Raw genomic sequence first — 13,116 nt, forward strand, 5'->3', positions numbered from 1 at the left:
GTTGCAGCTTCCCCCCAAATCAGACAGGAGGTGCTGGATGGTTTCATATCCCCCAATGGGTTGTTGTTCACTCCTCCAGAGCGCAACAGCTCATCTGCATGAAGCAGCCAAGGGAGCGGAGAGGGGGAATAAACACACTTCTGGAGCAAAGCTGCTCCTCAGTCGCAGCATCACAGATAGTGAGATGCTCGCTCCTAGAAGAAGTGCACTGCAGCCGCTGCAGCCGCTGCTGCCACTGCGTCACTACATGCTACAGCTCCAGTGCCTCCTTCACCCCCGCCGAGATATCCTCCTCCGTTGACGGTGGCCCAACTGAGCAACGGTAACACAACGGCCCTTTCCAGGGGCACCCACTTTCCTCATGTCCAGTTTCCTCTCAGCCAGTTTGCTTATGATCCCACTGAGCATTTTCAGCTTCTCACACACACACACACACACACACACACACACACACACACACACACACACACACACACACACACACTCTCTCTCCGGACTGTCCCCACCTGCTTAAAATCCACCACCATCATCCCCATCCCCAAACAACAAAACGTAACCAGCTTAAACGACTGGCGCCCCATAGCCCTCACCCTCATAGCCCTCACCCCCATAGCCCTCACCCCCATAATCAGCAAGTGTTTTGAGAAGCTGGTTAAATCCCTCATCTGCCCCATTCTCCCCCCACACTCGACCCCCTACAATTTGCACACCGCCCAAACAGAGGCACAGAGGACGCCATCGCCCACGTCCTACACACCGCCCTCTCCCACCTGGAAGGAAGGGACACCTATGTGAGGATGCTGTTCGTGGATTACAGCTCAGCGTTCAACACCATAGTGCCCTCCAGGCTCGTCAGTAAGCTCAAGGATCTGGGCCTGAACACACCACTGTGTAACTGGATCCTGGACTTCCTGACGGGACGGCCCCAGGTGGTGAAAATCGATAACCTCACCTCGACTTCACTGACTCTCAGCACAGGAGCGCCACAGGGCTGTGTTCTCAGCCCCCTCCTGTACTCCCTCTACACCCACGACTGTGTGGCAACAAGAGCTTCAAACACCATCGTGAAGTTTGCGGACGACACAGCAGTTGTGGGGTTGATCTCCCATGGCGACAAGACGGCTTACAGGGAGGAGGTGACCACCCTGGAACAGTGGTGTCAGAACAACCACCTCTCCCTGAACGTCTCAAAGACCAAGGAGGTCATCGTGGATTACAGGAGGGGGGGTTGCACTCACCCCCCAGTCACCATCAACGGCACAGCGGTGGAGAGGGTGGACACCTTTAAATACCTGGGTGTCAACATCCATAAGGACTTGACATGGGCCACCCACACCACCACTGTAGTCAGGAAGACCCAGCAGAGACTGTACGCTCTGAGGCGACTCAAGACTTTCAGACTGAAACCACAAATCCTCAGGGACTTCTACCGGGGCACCATAGAGAGCCTCCTGACAGGCTGCTTCACCACCTGGTACGGCAACTGCACCAACGTGGACCGTGAGGCGCTGGAAAGGGTGGTGCGCTCAGCCCAACACATCACCGGGTGCGAGCTGCCCAGCCTGCAGGAGCTTTACACCCAGCGGTGCCTCAGGAAGTCCCTGAGGGTCATTAAGGACACGACACACCCCCACAACAGCCTGTTCTCCCTCCTGCCCTCTGGTAGAAGATACAGGACCCCCAGGACTCACACCAACAGACTGAGGAACAGTTTTTTCCCCCAGGCCATCAGGCCATCAGACTTTTAAATCTATAATTCATTCGACACATTCTTACACAAAAATATATCCTATACTGTATATACTGTATATATTCTTAATACAGATGTTCTTAATATGCCTGTATATGTTCTTAATATGCCCTTGTATAAAGTATTTCCTTTTATAATTGTAATGTAAATGTAATTGTAATGTAAATGTAAATGTAAATGTAATATAATTTATTATTTTAATGGAGCTTCCCAGCAAAAAGTATTTCACACATTTGTACCTGTACAACCAGCGTGACAATAAACATCTTGAATCTTGAATCTTGAACAAACAAACATACAAAAAGCACACAAAACAGAAGTGATAAAACAATCAAGTCAAACTGCTGCAGGCACATTTCAAGAGTAACAAATCCTCTTTTAAATTCTGCATCAGTGACGTTAAAGAATTATCAACCACCTCCCACACATTGGGGCGAGTTAGTGAGGACATTCTAGCACGACCTGTGCCAGACGTTTTTGGAACACATGGAGTGGAACGCGGGCGCTGTAATGTGTTTTCAGCACCACGGCCACCACCAGCCCTTTTGAAGTAGCCTTTCCATGGGCTGTGCGTGCGCCTGATTGATGAGGAGGCAGGAGCGACGTCAGGGGGTCACAAGGTTCTCCAGCAGCCACCAGCCACCACGACAGGGCCACAGCCAGGGGGTTCTGAGACCATGTGACCATGAGCCACGCAACAGTCTAACCCCAGAGGAGCGTGAGGGTTCCTGGAGAACCTCCACCTCTACTGTGGTCAAGCTGGTCACTTTGTTTCCCGGTGTCCAGCAAAAGGCAGGGCTCACCAGTAGTGGGGGATCTACTGCCCAACCATAGGACTAGCCGATAAACAAAGACCCCTGTGTCGCACTAAGCTCCTGTTGGCGGATGGGTCTCACACACGTTCATTGACTCTGGTGCTGACATCAGCGTCATTGATGAGGACCTCGCCCAGCAGCTAGGTATTGACCGGATTCCTCTGCCATGTCCAGTTTCTGCCAGCGCCCTGGATGGTCACCTACTGGGGACGGTGACAGATCAGACCACACCTGTTCGCATGCTCCTGTCCGGCAATCATCATGAGACCATCCCGTTTCATATCATGAGGTCACCTTGGCTTCCTCTGATCCTGGGCTAACCCTGGCTCCGCCGCCACAACCCCCACGTTGACTGGGCGATGGGTTCATCATGGGCTGGAGCTCTTCCTGCTATCAGGTCTGCCTGAAGCAAGCAGCCGCACTCCAACTGTCCGCCTGTCCCAGCCCTGCTCCGACCCTGTCGAATTGCCAGCGGTGTGTCACGATTTCTGGGAGCTGTTCAGCAAGGCCAAGGTGTCGCCACACCAGCCATACGACTGCGCCATCGATCTGCAGCCTGGGAAGGTGCCTGTACTCCCTGTCCGCAACTGAGTAGGAGGCCATGGAAACATACTGTACTTTAATGAGTCTCTGGCTGCCGGCATCGATGAGTGGAAGACGGCCTTCAACAACCCCGCTGGTCACTATGAGTATCTGGTGATGCTTTTCAGGCTCACCAACGCCCCGGTCGTGTTCCAGGCCCTGGTCAATGACATGCTGAGGGACATGCTCAACAAGCACATGTTTGTGTACTTGGACGATATCCTGGTCTTCTCCAGGTCCAAGGAGGAGCACGTGCATCAAGTCCAGGCAGTCCTTCAGTGCCTCTCTTTTCGTCAAGGCCGAAAAGAAAAAGTTCCACTCCGCCTCTGTCTCGTTCCTGGGGTACATCATTGGACAGGGGAATAAGCAGATGGACCCTGTCAAAGTGTCATGTCCTGGCCTGTTCTCGAGTCTCACAAACAGCTGGAACGGTTCCTGGGGATTGCCAACTTTCACCGGAGGTTATTTCGCGGCTACAGCACAGTGGCTGCATGACTCACGGCCCTTACATCCTCCAAGGTGCCGTTTCAGTGGTGCTCCTCTGCTGAGGAGGCCTTCCAGAACCTCAAGGCCCGGTTTACATCTGCTCCCATCCTCCAAGTTTCTAACCCTGAGAGACAGTTTGTTGTGGAGGTGGAGCCATCTTGTCCTAGCGGGCTGCCGACGACCAGAAGCTCCACCCCTGTGCCTTCTTCTCAAGGCGACTTTCCCCGGCGGAGAGGAACTATGACATTGGGAACCGGGAACTGCTGGCTGTCAAGCTGGCGTTGGAGGACTGGCATCACTGGCTCAAGGGGACCAAGCAGCCCTTCTTGGTCTGGACAGATCACAAAAACCTTGAGTATATCCAATCCGCCAAAAGACTGAACTCATGACAAGCCAGATGGTCGCTATTTTTCACAAGGATTAACTTTTCCCTCTCCTACCGGCCCGGTTCCCACAATGTCAAACCTGACGCCCTGTCCTGCCAGTTTGTGGTGAAGGAGAACTTCGCCCCTGGCCCTGAAAGCATCCTTCCTGCTCCACGTCTGGCAGCTTCGCTCACCTGGGAGGTGGAGGTTAGAGTTAAGTCCGCCCTGGAGGTTCAGCCGGTCCCAGCTCCTGCCCTCCAGACCACCTGTTTCTCCCTCAGGACTTAAGGTCCAACATCCTCGGATGGGCACACAGCTCCAGGCTCACCTGTCACCCAGGTATCCAGCACACTAGCGAGGTTCTGCAGCAATGTTTCTGGTAGGCCACCCTGGAGGAGGACACCAGAGAGTTCATCAACGCCTGCTCTGTATGAAACCAACACAAGCCATTTCATCAGGCTCCCGCTGGTTTCCTGCGACCTCTGCCTGTGCCCCATCGTCCATGGTCCCACGTCTCCTTGGACTATTCCCAGTCTGCCACCGTCCAACGGACACACCACCATTCTGACGGTGGTTTACTGGTTCAGCAAGATGGCCCACTTCGTGCCCCTACCCAAACTCCCATCGGCCACAGAGACAGCAGAACTGGTCCTGCAGCATGTCTTCCGGCTACATGGTCTCCCCACCGATGTGGTCTCCGACCGGGAACCCTGGTACACATCAGTATTCTGTAGGGAGTTTTGCACGCTCTTTGGGGCCACCGTCAGCCTGTCGTCCGGGTTCCATCCCTAGTCCAATGGCCAAATGATGGAAATAATTGAATAAAAAAAAAAAAAGTTAAATTAAAATTTCAATGGAAATTAAAGGAAAAAAGAGGTAGTGCTTGTGAAATGGGAGAAAGACTGAGGATTTATTTTCAGGAAGTCACATTCCACCTGATTGCATTGATGCCTTTTTAAATGGCCCCTGTGCTATAAAGATTTGAGTTGGAGAGTGGGAGCTGGTAATGAATCACCTGGGCTCACCCATTTGGACACAATGATAAAAAAAAAATCATTCATACTATTGACATGTAGGCTGAAAATATATTGGGTGGTGGAGCTTTATACTAGATGTAAATACACATACCTGCAGATACTGTACATCAAATGAGCATGTACTACTGTTAAAGGCACTGTAACTCACCAAACTGAAGAAAACTAGACAGAGCTGGATAACGTCAGTGTAGGCCACTGAATAAAGGCCTCCTAACAAAGTGTAGATGATGGCCACAGCTGATGAGATCCAAACATAATAGGCATAGGGCAAATCCAGTATCACAGTCATAGTTGCTCCTGTTAGACAAACTTGTGATTTAAACCCCTACAAAAAGGGTCCCAGTCATCAATCAAACCAGGAACGTTGCAATTAAATGGTATGCCCCTTTGACTAGTAGGCCATGGAGACTTCACAGGATTGCAGCAATTATTTTGGTTGTGTGGGACATGTGCTTCCAGTAATTTTACTAATGTATCAAACTGGACTCAACACATCATCAAGTCTATCTCAAAGCAGTTCCGCAGCTTCAGTTTTCAATGTCCCCGCCCTTCACTTTTTCCTTGTGTTGAGACAATCAACAATCAACAGCGCTCTATTTAATTTTGGAAGATTTAGACTTCTTAAGACTGACCCACCACACAACAGTCACTGAACTACAACAAACAAAGCTTATTTGATTGCTTACATTCCAGAAAAGATTACTTTATCCATTTACTTGACATTAAACTAAATTTTCTTGTGCTCTTTGTGTAGCACTACAGCTGGGTCGATTAAGAAGTACAAAAGTAATAAATAAATGTGCTCTTAAGAAGTTAAAAGAAAATTTAAATGAAAATTAAAAAAAAAAAAACCCAGGTAGTGCTTGTAAAATGGGAGAAAGACTGATGATTAATTTTCCGGAAATCACATTCCAGCTGATAGCGATGACGACTTTTTAAATGCCCCCTGTGCTACAACATTTGAGTTGGAGCTGGTAATGAATCACCCGGGCTCACACATGTGGACAAATATGACACAATGATGAAAAAACAAATTATTCACACTATCGAGATGCAGGTGGTGGAGCTTTATACGAGATTTTGTCGGGCTGGGGCCAGGCTAGGGCTATACATGTACATCTATAAAATAAACATGCACTTTTGTACAAGGCACTGTAACTCACCAAACTGAAGAAAACTAGACATAGCTGGATAACGTCAGTGTAGGCCACTGAATAAAGGCCTCCTAACAAAGTGTAGATGATGGCCACAGCTGATGAGATCCAAACACAATAGGCATAGGGCAAATCCAGTATCACAGTCATAGTTGCTCCTGTTAGACAAACCCACAAACACAGAAGTTAAAATGCTTTAATTGCATCCACTAATTTGTGATTTTATTTGGTAGGAATATTTGTTTACCTAAGCTAAGCAGAGTAGAGGACACCCACAGCACATCCACCAGCAGAGAAGGCAGCACCAGAGCTCCACTGAGCACTTTGCCATACTTTATCTGGAATGGATCCATCATGGTGATGTACTTCTTATCCCTCATTGGCTTGGCAAAGAAAAGACCACCTTGTGCAGTGGATGAGATAATAAGCCTTATATTGTATTCACTTTTCGACAAAAATCATTAAAAACTTGTGTTGCACAGTTTGCACTGTGTCCTTTAATTATTTGATGCTGTGGGCACTGTGTAATGTAAGCTGCTGGTATCCAGTACATCAAGCTCCACAAAATAATTCCTGACTTTAAACTGTTGTAGATTTAGCAGTTTGATAAGATGTTTATAATCAGATCAAATGAGCCACACAGAAACAATACGTTTATGTCTGACATTATCAAGGTCAGCACAGCATTTTGCATCTATAGTGTATAACTTGTCTTACCTAATATGAAGGACACTGTGTATTGTATAGGCATAAGAGCCCATATTAAGCCCATTTTAGGATGTAGGGGTTCTACTTTGGTAGGTTTTGGTTATTAGCAAATTAATTAATAAATAATAATATAATTATTAATATTAATAAAGATTATCAATAAACATTAATAATAAACGGGGCACCACCCTGGAATCAGGGACCAATGACCAAAACGTTAATATAGTCTCATTATATATGCTAAACTATCAATTTGGAACGTTGATTAATAATTAAATTAATAACTATAACCAAAATAGAAAGTAAAGGTTGAAGGATATCGGAGTTCTTGACATAGCAGAGGTTGGCATTATTCACTCTTGTGCAACATTAAAGAGACCAGCATGTATATTCCACAAACATTTATTTACAAGATAATAAAGGTTCAAAACACAATATTAATCTAACTAAATAACTAAACTAAACAAACCAAACACAGTGTGTATGTGTGTGTGGGTGTGGGTGTGTGTGTGTGAGAGAGAGAGAGGGGGGGGAAACAAGATGGGTTCTTGTCTCAAAATGTCTGTATGGCCTACAAACAAAATGGCGGGCACTGTAAAACTACAAAGATGGCTGAATCAAAGATGGCGGAATCAAAGATGGCCATCAGCATGTCACCACATGACCTCTTTGTTCTTCTGAGAAGAAGGACAGAGAGGGGGGGGTGATGTGGGGTTAAGATTATCTGAAGCTGTATGTTTATGTTTAACTAATTCACAGTTTCTGTATGTGATCTTTATGTGTGTTAGATATGCAGTGGGTTAGAAAAGATGGTTAGTTGCATGCAAGACCTTGTCTATGTGAAGCATAAACTAAACACATCAGATGTGGCGAAGCCAGTTACCCAAAAATCAAATACAGATAAATCACCACAGTCAAACTCAATGAATAACATTAAACCAAATCAATACAAGTACTTTCTAGAAATCAAAGTTGGACTGTCTTGCTCAGCCCTGTGCGATTGCTAATGCTAAGGCCCAGTACGTTACCAATCCATGGAAGAAAAGGGTTTGTGATTCCATGTGTTGAAGTTGTGGTTCCAAGTCAAAGAGGTCGTCTTTGCTGTTAGTTTGGTGCTAACTTCTTTGCTTGATAGCTTGAAGTTAGCTGGTGGAAAGGGCAGAGCATTCGCGTCGTCTGCCGTTTGGTTCCTTGGTTGCAATGGCTGTTTCCTAACAGGCCATTGATCAGAACCAGAACTGTTTTGCAAGTTCTGGACTTGAGAGCCGTTCACCTCAACCAGGTCAGCCTGGGTTGAGTAGATGAAGAGCAGAGAGAGCGCAGCAGCTCACCTCTCACACGTCAGGAGAGATGAGCAGATGAGAAGAAAGAGTCGAAAGAGAAGGAACAAAGAACATTCCTCTGGTTTTGTTCTGTGTGAATTTCACACCTAGGTGTGAAATGTTACTGTAGCCAATGAGGACTGAGATGAGTCCTGTGGTCAAGGATCAGGTTACTGAGGTCATGAGGTCACTTGAAACCAGCCAGATGCTGGGTCCCTACATGGAGAATACACCGCCTCAGCCACACCCAGGATAAAACCACCTCCGACCCACGTAGCTGCAGAAGAATGACACACACACACGCGCACACACCTTAATTAGAACATAATGTATTTTTGTGAAGTACTGTATGTGCACGGTTGCTGTGAGTGTATAGCAACCCAAATATTTTCTTTCCACAACACCCATGTCCTGCTAGCAAAAAAACAAAACAAATAACTAATAGAAAGAGCTGATACCCACTCTGGCTGAAAGGAGTTTTTCAGCCCCTCAGAACAACTTACCAGTCATGGTGAAAATCCCGACCAGCCAGCTGATATTTCTGTCTCCGAGGAGCACCACTTCGATCCTGCCTCCATGGCTCTGCCTCTCAGCCTTCCTGGACTTTTGGGCAGCCCACAACCCTGTCCCCAGAATCAGGATGTAGAACAGCACCACTGCAACCACACCAGGGATGTTCAGAGTCATGGTGGTCAACCACTATGGAGCACACTGACAGGCAGACAAATACATTATGTTGTATGTGGACCAAGAGTGACCAAGAACAAAGGTCACAGATGTGTTTTGGAGGCACTCCTCCTGAGTTCATCTGACGTGGCAATTTTACTTTGGAAAGAAAAGAGACAAAATTCACAAAACCAAGATTTGCTTCTCACTGGTTAGCGTTAAACAATATTAAAGATTCATATTTTGGAATACCACCAAGTATTATCTTAACAAACAATTCCTAGAAGTTCCAGCCTTTGGAACAAAGTCCTGGCAGCACCTCTCGCTCTTGGCAGTTTCACATTAGTTTTTTTTGTGCATATTGACTGCTTTATTTGTGCTTGTTTAGCTAGTTGTTAAAAATCCTTCATCTGGGCGCCTGGGTTTGCGGCAGCGGGAGAGGGATAGAGTGGGTCTGCCGACCAATCAGCTTCCAGGATTTCCATTTTCTGTAGACAAATCATGTGGCGGCTTTCCATTTTCACTGCCGACGTCATCCATTTTCACCGCGGATACAGCCAATCGGAGCTCTGGATTCCATTTTCAGGCAACGAATCGTGTGGCTGATCTCCGCACGTCATCCATTTTTGAATAGCCAATCACAGCCGTCCCAGCGGACGCGATGCGGAGGAGGGACTTTTAAACTATTCACTGCCGTCGTCGCAGAAACGCCTATTCAGCTACAGACAGGTAAATGTCATTATTAACATTATATTCAGCTACAGACAGGTAAATGTCATTATTAACATTACGTAACAGTGATATTGGGTTCTCTTAGACAATACGGATTAAACGTGTTTTAGCTTTCTGGCGTTTTTTAATGTGGGCTGATTAAGAGTCGCTGTGAAATCAATGAATAGGTTTGTAATGTTACTCTGTCTAAGCTAGCCTGGCTTTAATTATGTTAGCTAGACTTGGTGAATAAGTTATCAATCACTTTATCATCTGTTCAGAGCTCTGATCATTATGCTGAGGCTACGTTACAGTTACAGTTACATAGAGGTAACGTTACTCCTTCTGTATGAGCTCCTCAGCGTTGTTAAACTACCACAGTCACTTCTTTTAGCTCAGACAGGTAACTGTAAGATAACTGTGGTGTTATATTAATGATTATATGATCATAAACGTTATGTTAATACTAAAGCTATAGATACATATACAGTATGACTGCTGCTGTATTAGCTTCTTAACGTTGTGAAACAAAGTTTACTATCACAGTCACTGTTTTTAGCTCAGACAGGTAACTGTCAGATAACTGCTGTGTTATATTAATGTTCATGATTCATGATTATATGATCATAAACGTTATATTAAACGTTCATACTTAAGTTATATAAACATGACTGTAGTTTGTAAGGTTTTTCAAGGTAAAAGAAACATAATTATCATATGTGTGAAATTGTTTCTACATATAAGTTTTATTTCAATGTCTGTTTAGACTTCTCCAGGCTGTCAGTCAACCTGTATCCTCTGCCCCAGAAGCTCAGCCTGCAGTCCAGTCTGAATCCTCACCTGGTGAGGTCTCAGGTGGCAGAAATACAGTTGGTAAGTAATGTTTACATAAACCTCACAACAAAGCAATAGTAACAGTTGGGTCGAATCTATTTAACATACAACAGACAGCATACGGACATTAAGACACTATATGTTACATGTAGTGTAATTTCACAGCAGTTTATCCTGTTTATTTGCTTACTGATGACAAATTGTATGTTTAGGGGACGGGCATGGTGTGCCAGGTATGGATCGGGTTGACAGCCTTGCAGAGCACCTGGTAGAACTGAGGACACAGACCTCCATGACTCTCAGCAACCAGCAGGTTAGTAATATCTGTAATTTGGAATACCATGCTTAGTCCAAAAAGAATAAGACAATGTTGTTGTTTTCATTTCATTAATTACTCACATAAGCCTGTTGTGTGAATAAATATTCAGTCTCTGTTGTTCTTTTCATGTTTCTTTATAAGGGAAGCACAATTGTGGCCCTGTAGCAAAACCTGCTGGACGTTGACAGAGGGCCCAGCAATCTACAGTGGGCTGGTCACTGCCGGAGGCCCCGCTGGAGTCTGAGCTGAAGGAGTTTCTGGTGAATCTATGTGCTGTAAATCATTCTGTCTGATGTTGCAGGGAATCAGACCCAATGACAAACATTAAGAATAGTATTATCTTCTTCAAATTATTTGTTCTTGTTGTTTCACGTGTTCCAGGCCCAAAGACAATAAAGTTAAAGCTTTAATATCATTACTGTCTCAATTCATGTGTATTCCTATGGTTATTTTTTTAATTAATTACACACAGCAAGTCCATCCCAATATTGCTCAACTATTCTCCAGTACATTATGATTTATTCTACTAACATTTTGACCTATCTTGTTCATTAATCAGTCATAAGGAGGATGTATGCAATAATATTAAGCGTCTTTGAGATTACTAAAAAGCGCTATATAAATCTAATATATTATTATTATTATTATTATTATAATAATGCAAAACATCATCATGGATGATAATGTTTTGTATATTTGTTATCTGTAGTAATCTACCAGTTATATGACTGTATAAGGAAACCTGAACGATTTTCAATATTAATGTATTAATGTATTAGTTGCAGTGCACAAGTCTTGCATTAAAATTATATCTTGAGTCAATTCAAGTTTACACGAGCAACACAAACTATTTTTTACTGCATATTATAAACTTCGACCCTGCCGGAGACGAGATTCGAACTGCCTCTCAAGTGGACATGTATTGTTCCCCCCGAAAAGCACAAAAAATAATGTTTTTATTCTTTAACAAAAATACTATGGTGTATAAAGACTTCAAAACACCATGTGGGTGAAAATAAGAGCTACAGAATTGTGTTTTCTTCTCTCTTTCTCTCTTTTTCTTTCTTTTCCTCTCTTTTCCTCCTCTTTTCATCTCCCCCCTTTCTCCCCCTTTTTCCACCATCTTCCCCCGCCCACCCACACTATTGTTCCCCAGCTTTTGCGGAGTTGGTAGAGCGGGCGTCCATGTATCAAGGCTTGGTCCTGACCGCGGCGGCCCGGGTTCGAATCCGGCCTGTGGCCCTTTCCGCATCCACTCTCTCTCTCTCCCCCCTTTCCAAGACTCTATCCACTGTCCTCTGAATAAAAATGGAAAATGCCCCCAAAAAAATAACTTAAAAAAAAAAAAAAAAAAAAAAAATCCTTCATCGTTCCTGTCATATTATTTCAAACATTCTCACTTGGCAGCTTTTTTTACACTTTATGCAGATTTGATTTAAAATTAGTTTATTTCCTGCCAGTAAAAACTACCGCTTCTATTGACTCTACTACAATTTGCTTTACACCACCCTCACCTCTAAACCTGTCCCCTCTAAAATCATTTCTGATTTTGCAGCAACTCAACTAAACTCTACTGAATTTTACAGTTTATCGTCATAGAGACAACATTGGTAAACATTTGTCTTAGTAAAGGTTAATGCTAATAGGTCAGAGATGAAAGAACATCAATACAGTAATGTTTACTGTGTGCACGATGCAGCTTGCACAATCAGGGCAGTGAAGGAGCGCAGTGGATGATGTGCCAAAACCAAATGGGGGGGCTGTGGCTCAGAGGGTAGAGCAAGTCGTCCACCAATTGGAAGGTCGGTTGTTCAATCCCAGGTCACATGTTGATGTGTCCTTGAGCAAGACACTTAACCCCAAATTGCTCCCGGTGTGTGAATGAGTATTTAGATCAGATCCTGATGGGCTAAGTTGGCACCTTAGCAGCCTCTGCCATCAGTGTATGAATGTGTGTGTGAATGGGTGAATAGTGAAAGTGGTCGGAAGATTAGAAAAGCACGATATAAATGCAAGCCCATTTACCATTTATCAAATGTGCCAATCACTACCTTAAAGATGTACTGTGGATAGAAGTAAAAAACAGACAAAGCCTTGAGCAACAAGGCACACTGGAACCACTTAAATAATCAAATAAAGCCAACAGTATTAGATCAAACTTTCAAACCTCCAAAAATGTACCTGGTTCCAGCTTCTCCAGTGTAAAGATTTTGTGATTTTCTCTTGTTTTATGTCATTCTAGGTTGCATATCTTTGGGTTTTGGACATTTTCACTATTTTCTTATGTTATACATATCAATACATAATTCTTTTCATAGAGAAAATAATCAGAAGGTTATTCAGTTATGAAAATAACTGTTAACTGCA

The 13,116-nt window shown here is 44.6% G+C and overlaps 1 protein-coding gene across 1 annotated transcript; it reads right to left on the minus strand.

Moving 5' to 3' along the window:
• Nucleotides 1–5,063: 5,063 nt before the first annotated feature.
• Nucleotides 5,064–12,473, minus strand: LOC141763181 (high-affinity choline transporter 1-like). Its single transcript, XM_074627632.1, has 6 exons — nt 12,433–12,473; nt 8,723–8,930; nt 8,446–8,496; nt 6,907–6,969; nt 6,437–6,592; nt 5,064–6,347 (listed from the first exon to the last, which is right to left on the minus strand). The coding sequence occupies exons 2-6, from the start codon at nt 8,904–8,906 to the stop codon at nt 6,079–6,081; spliced, it is 723 nt and encodes a 240-aa protein (XP_074483733.1). The 5' UTR covers nt 8,907–8,930; nt 12,433–12,473; the 3' UTR covers nt 5,064–6,078.
• Nucleotides 12,474–13,116: the final 643 nt, after the last annotated feature.

This window comes from Sebastes fasciatus, chromosome 3 (assembly GCF_043250625.1).
Source record: "Sebastes fasciatus isolate fSebFas1 chromosome 3, fSebFas1.pri, whole genome shotgun sequence".
In the NCBI taxonomy this organism is placed as follows: domain Eukaryota; kingdom Metazoa; phylum Chordata; class Actinopteri; order Perciformes; family Sebastidae; genus Sebastes; species Sebastes fasciatus.

Bases quoted from the DNA above. Each gene is read 5' to 3' on its own strand.
- LOC141763181 (XM_074627632.1), bottom strand. From the start codon at position 8,906: ATGACTCTGAACATCCCTGGTGTGGTTGCAGTGGTGCTGTTCTACATC. The intron at 8,497-8,722 runs GTAAGTTGTTCT...ATTCTTCTGCAG, and splicing joins CGGGATTTTCACCATGACTG to CTACGTGGGTCGGAGGTGGT. The intron at 6,348-6,436 runs GTAAACAAATAT...TTTGTCTAACAG, and splicing joins CTCTACTCTGCTTAGCTTAG to GAGCAACTATGACTGTGATA.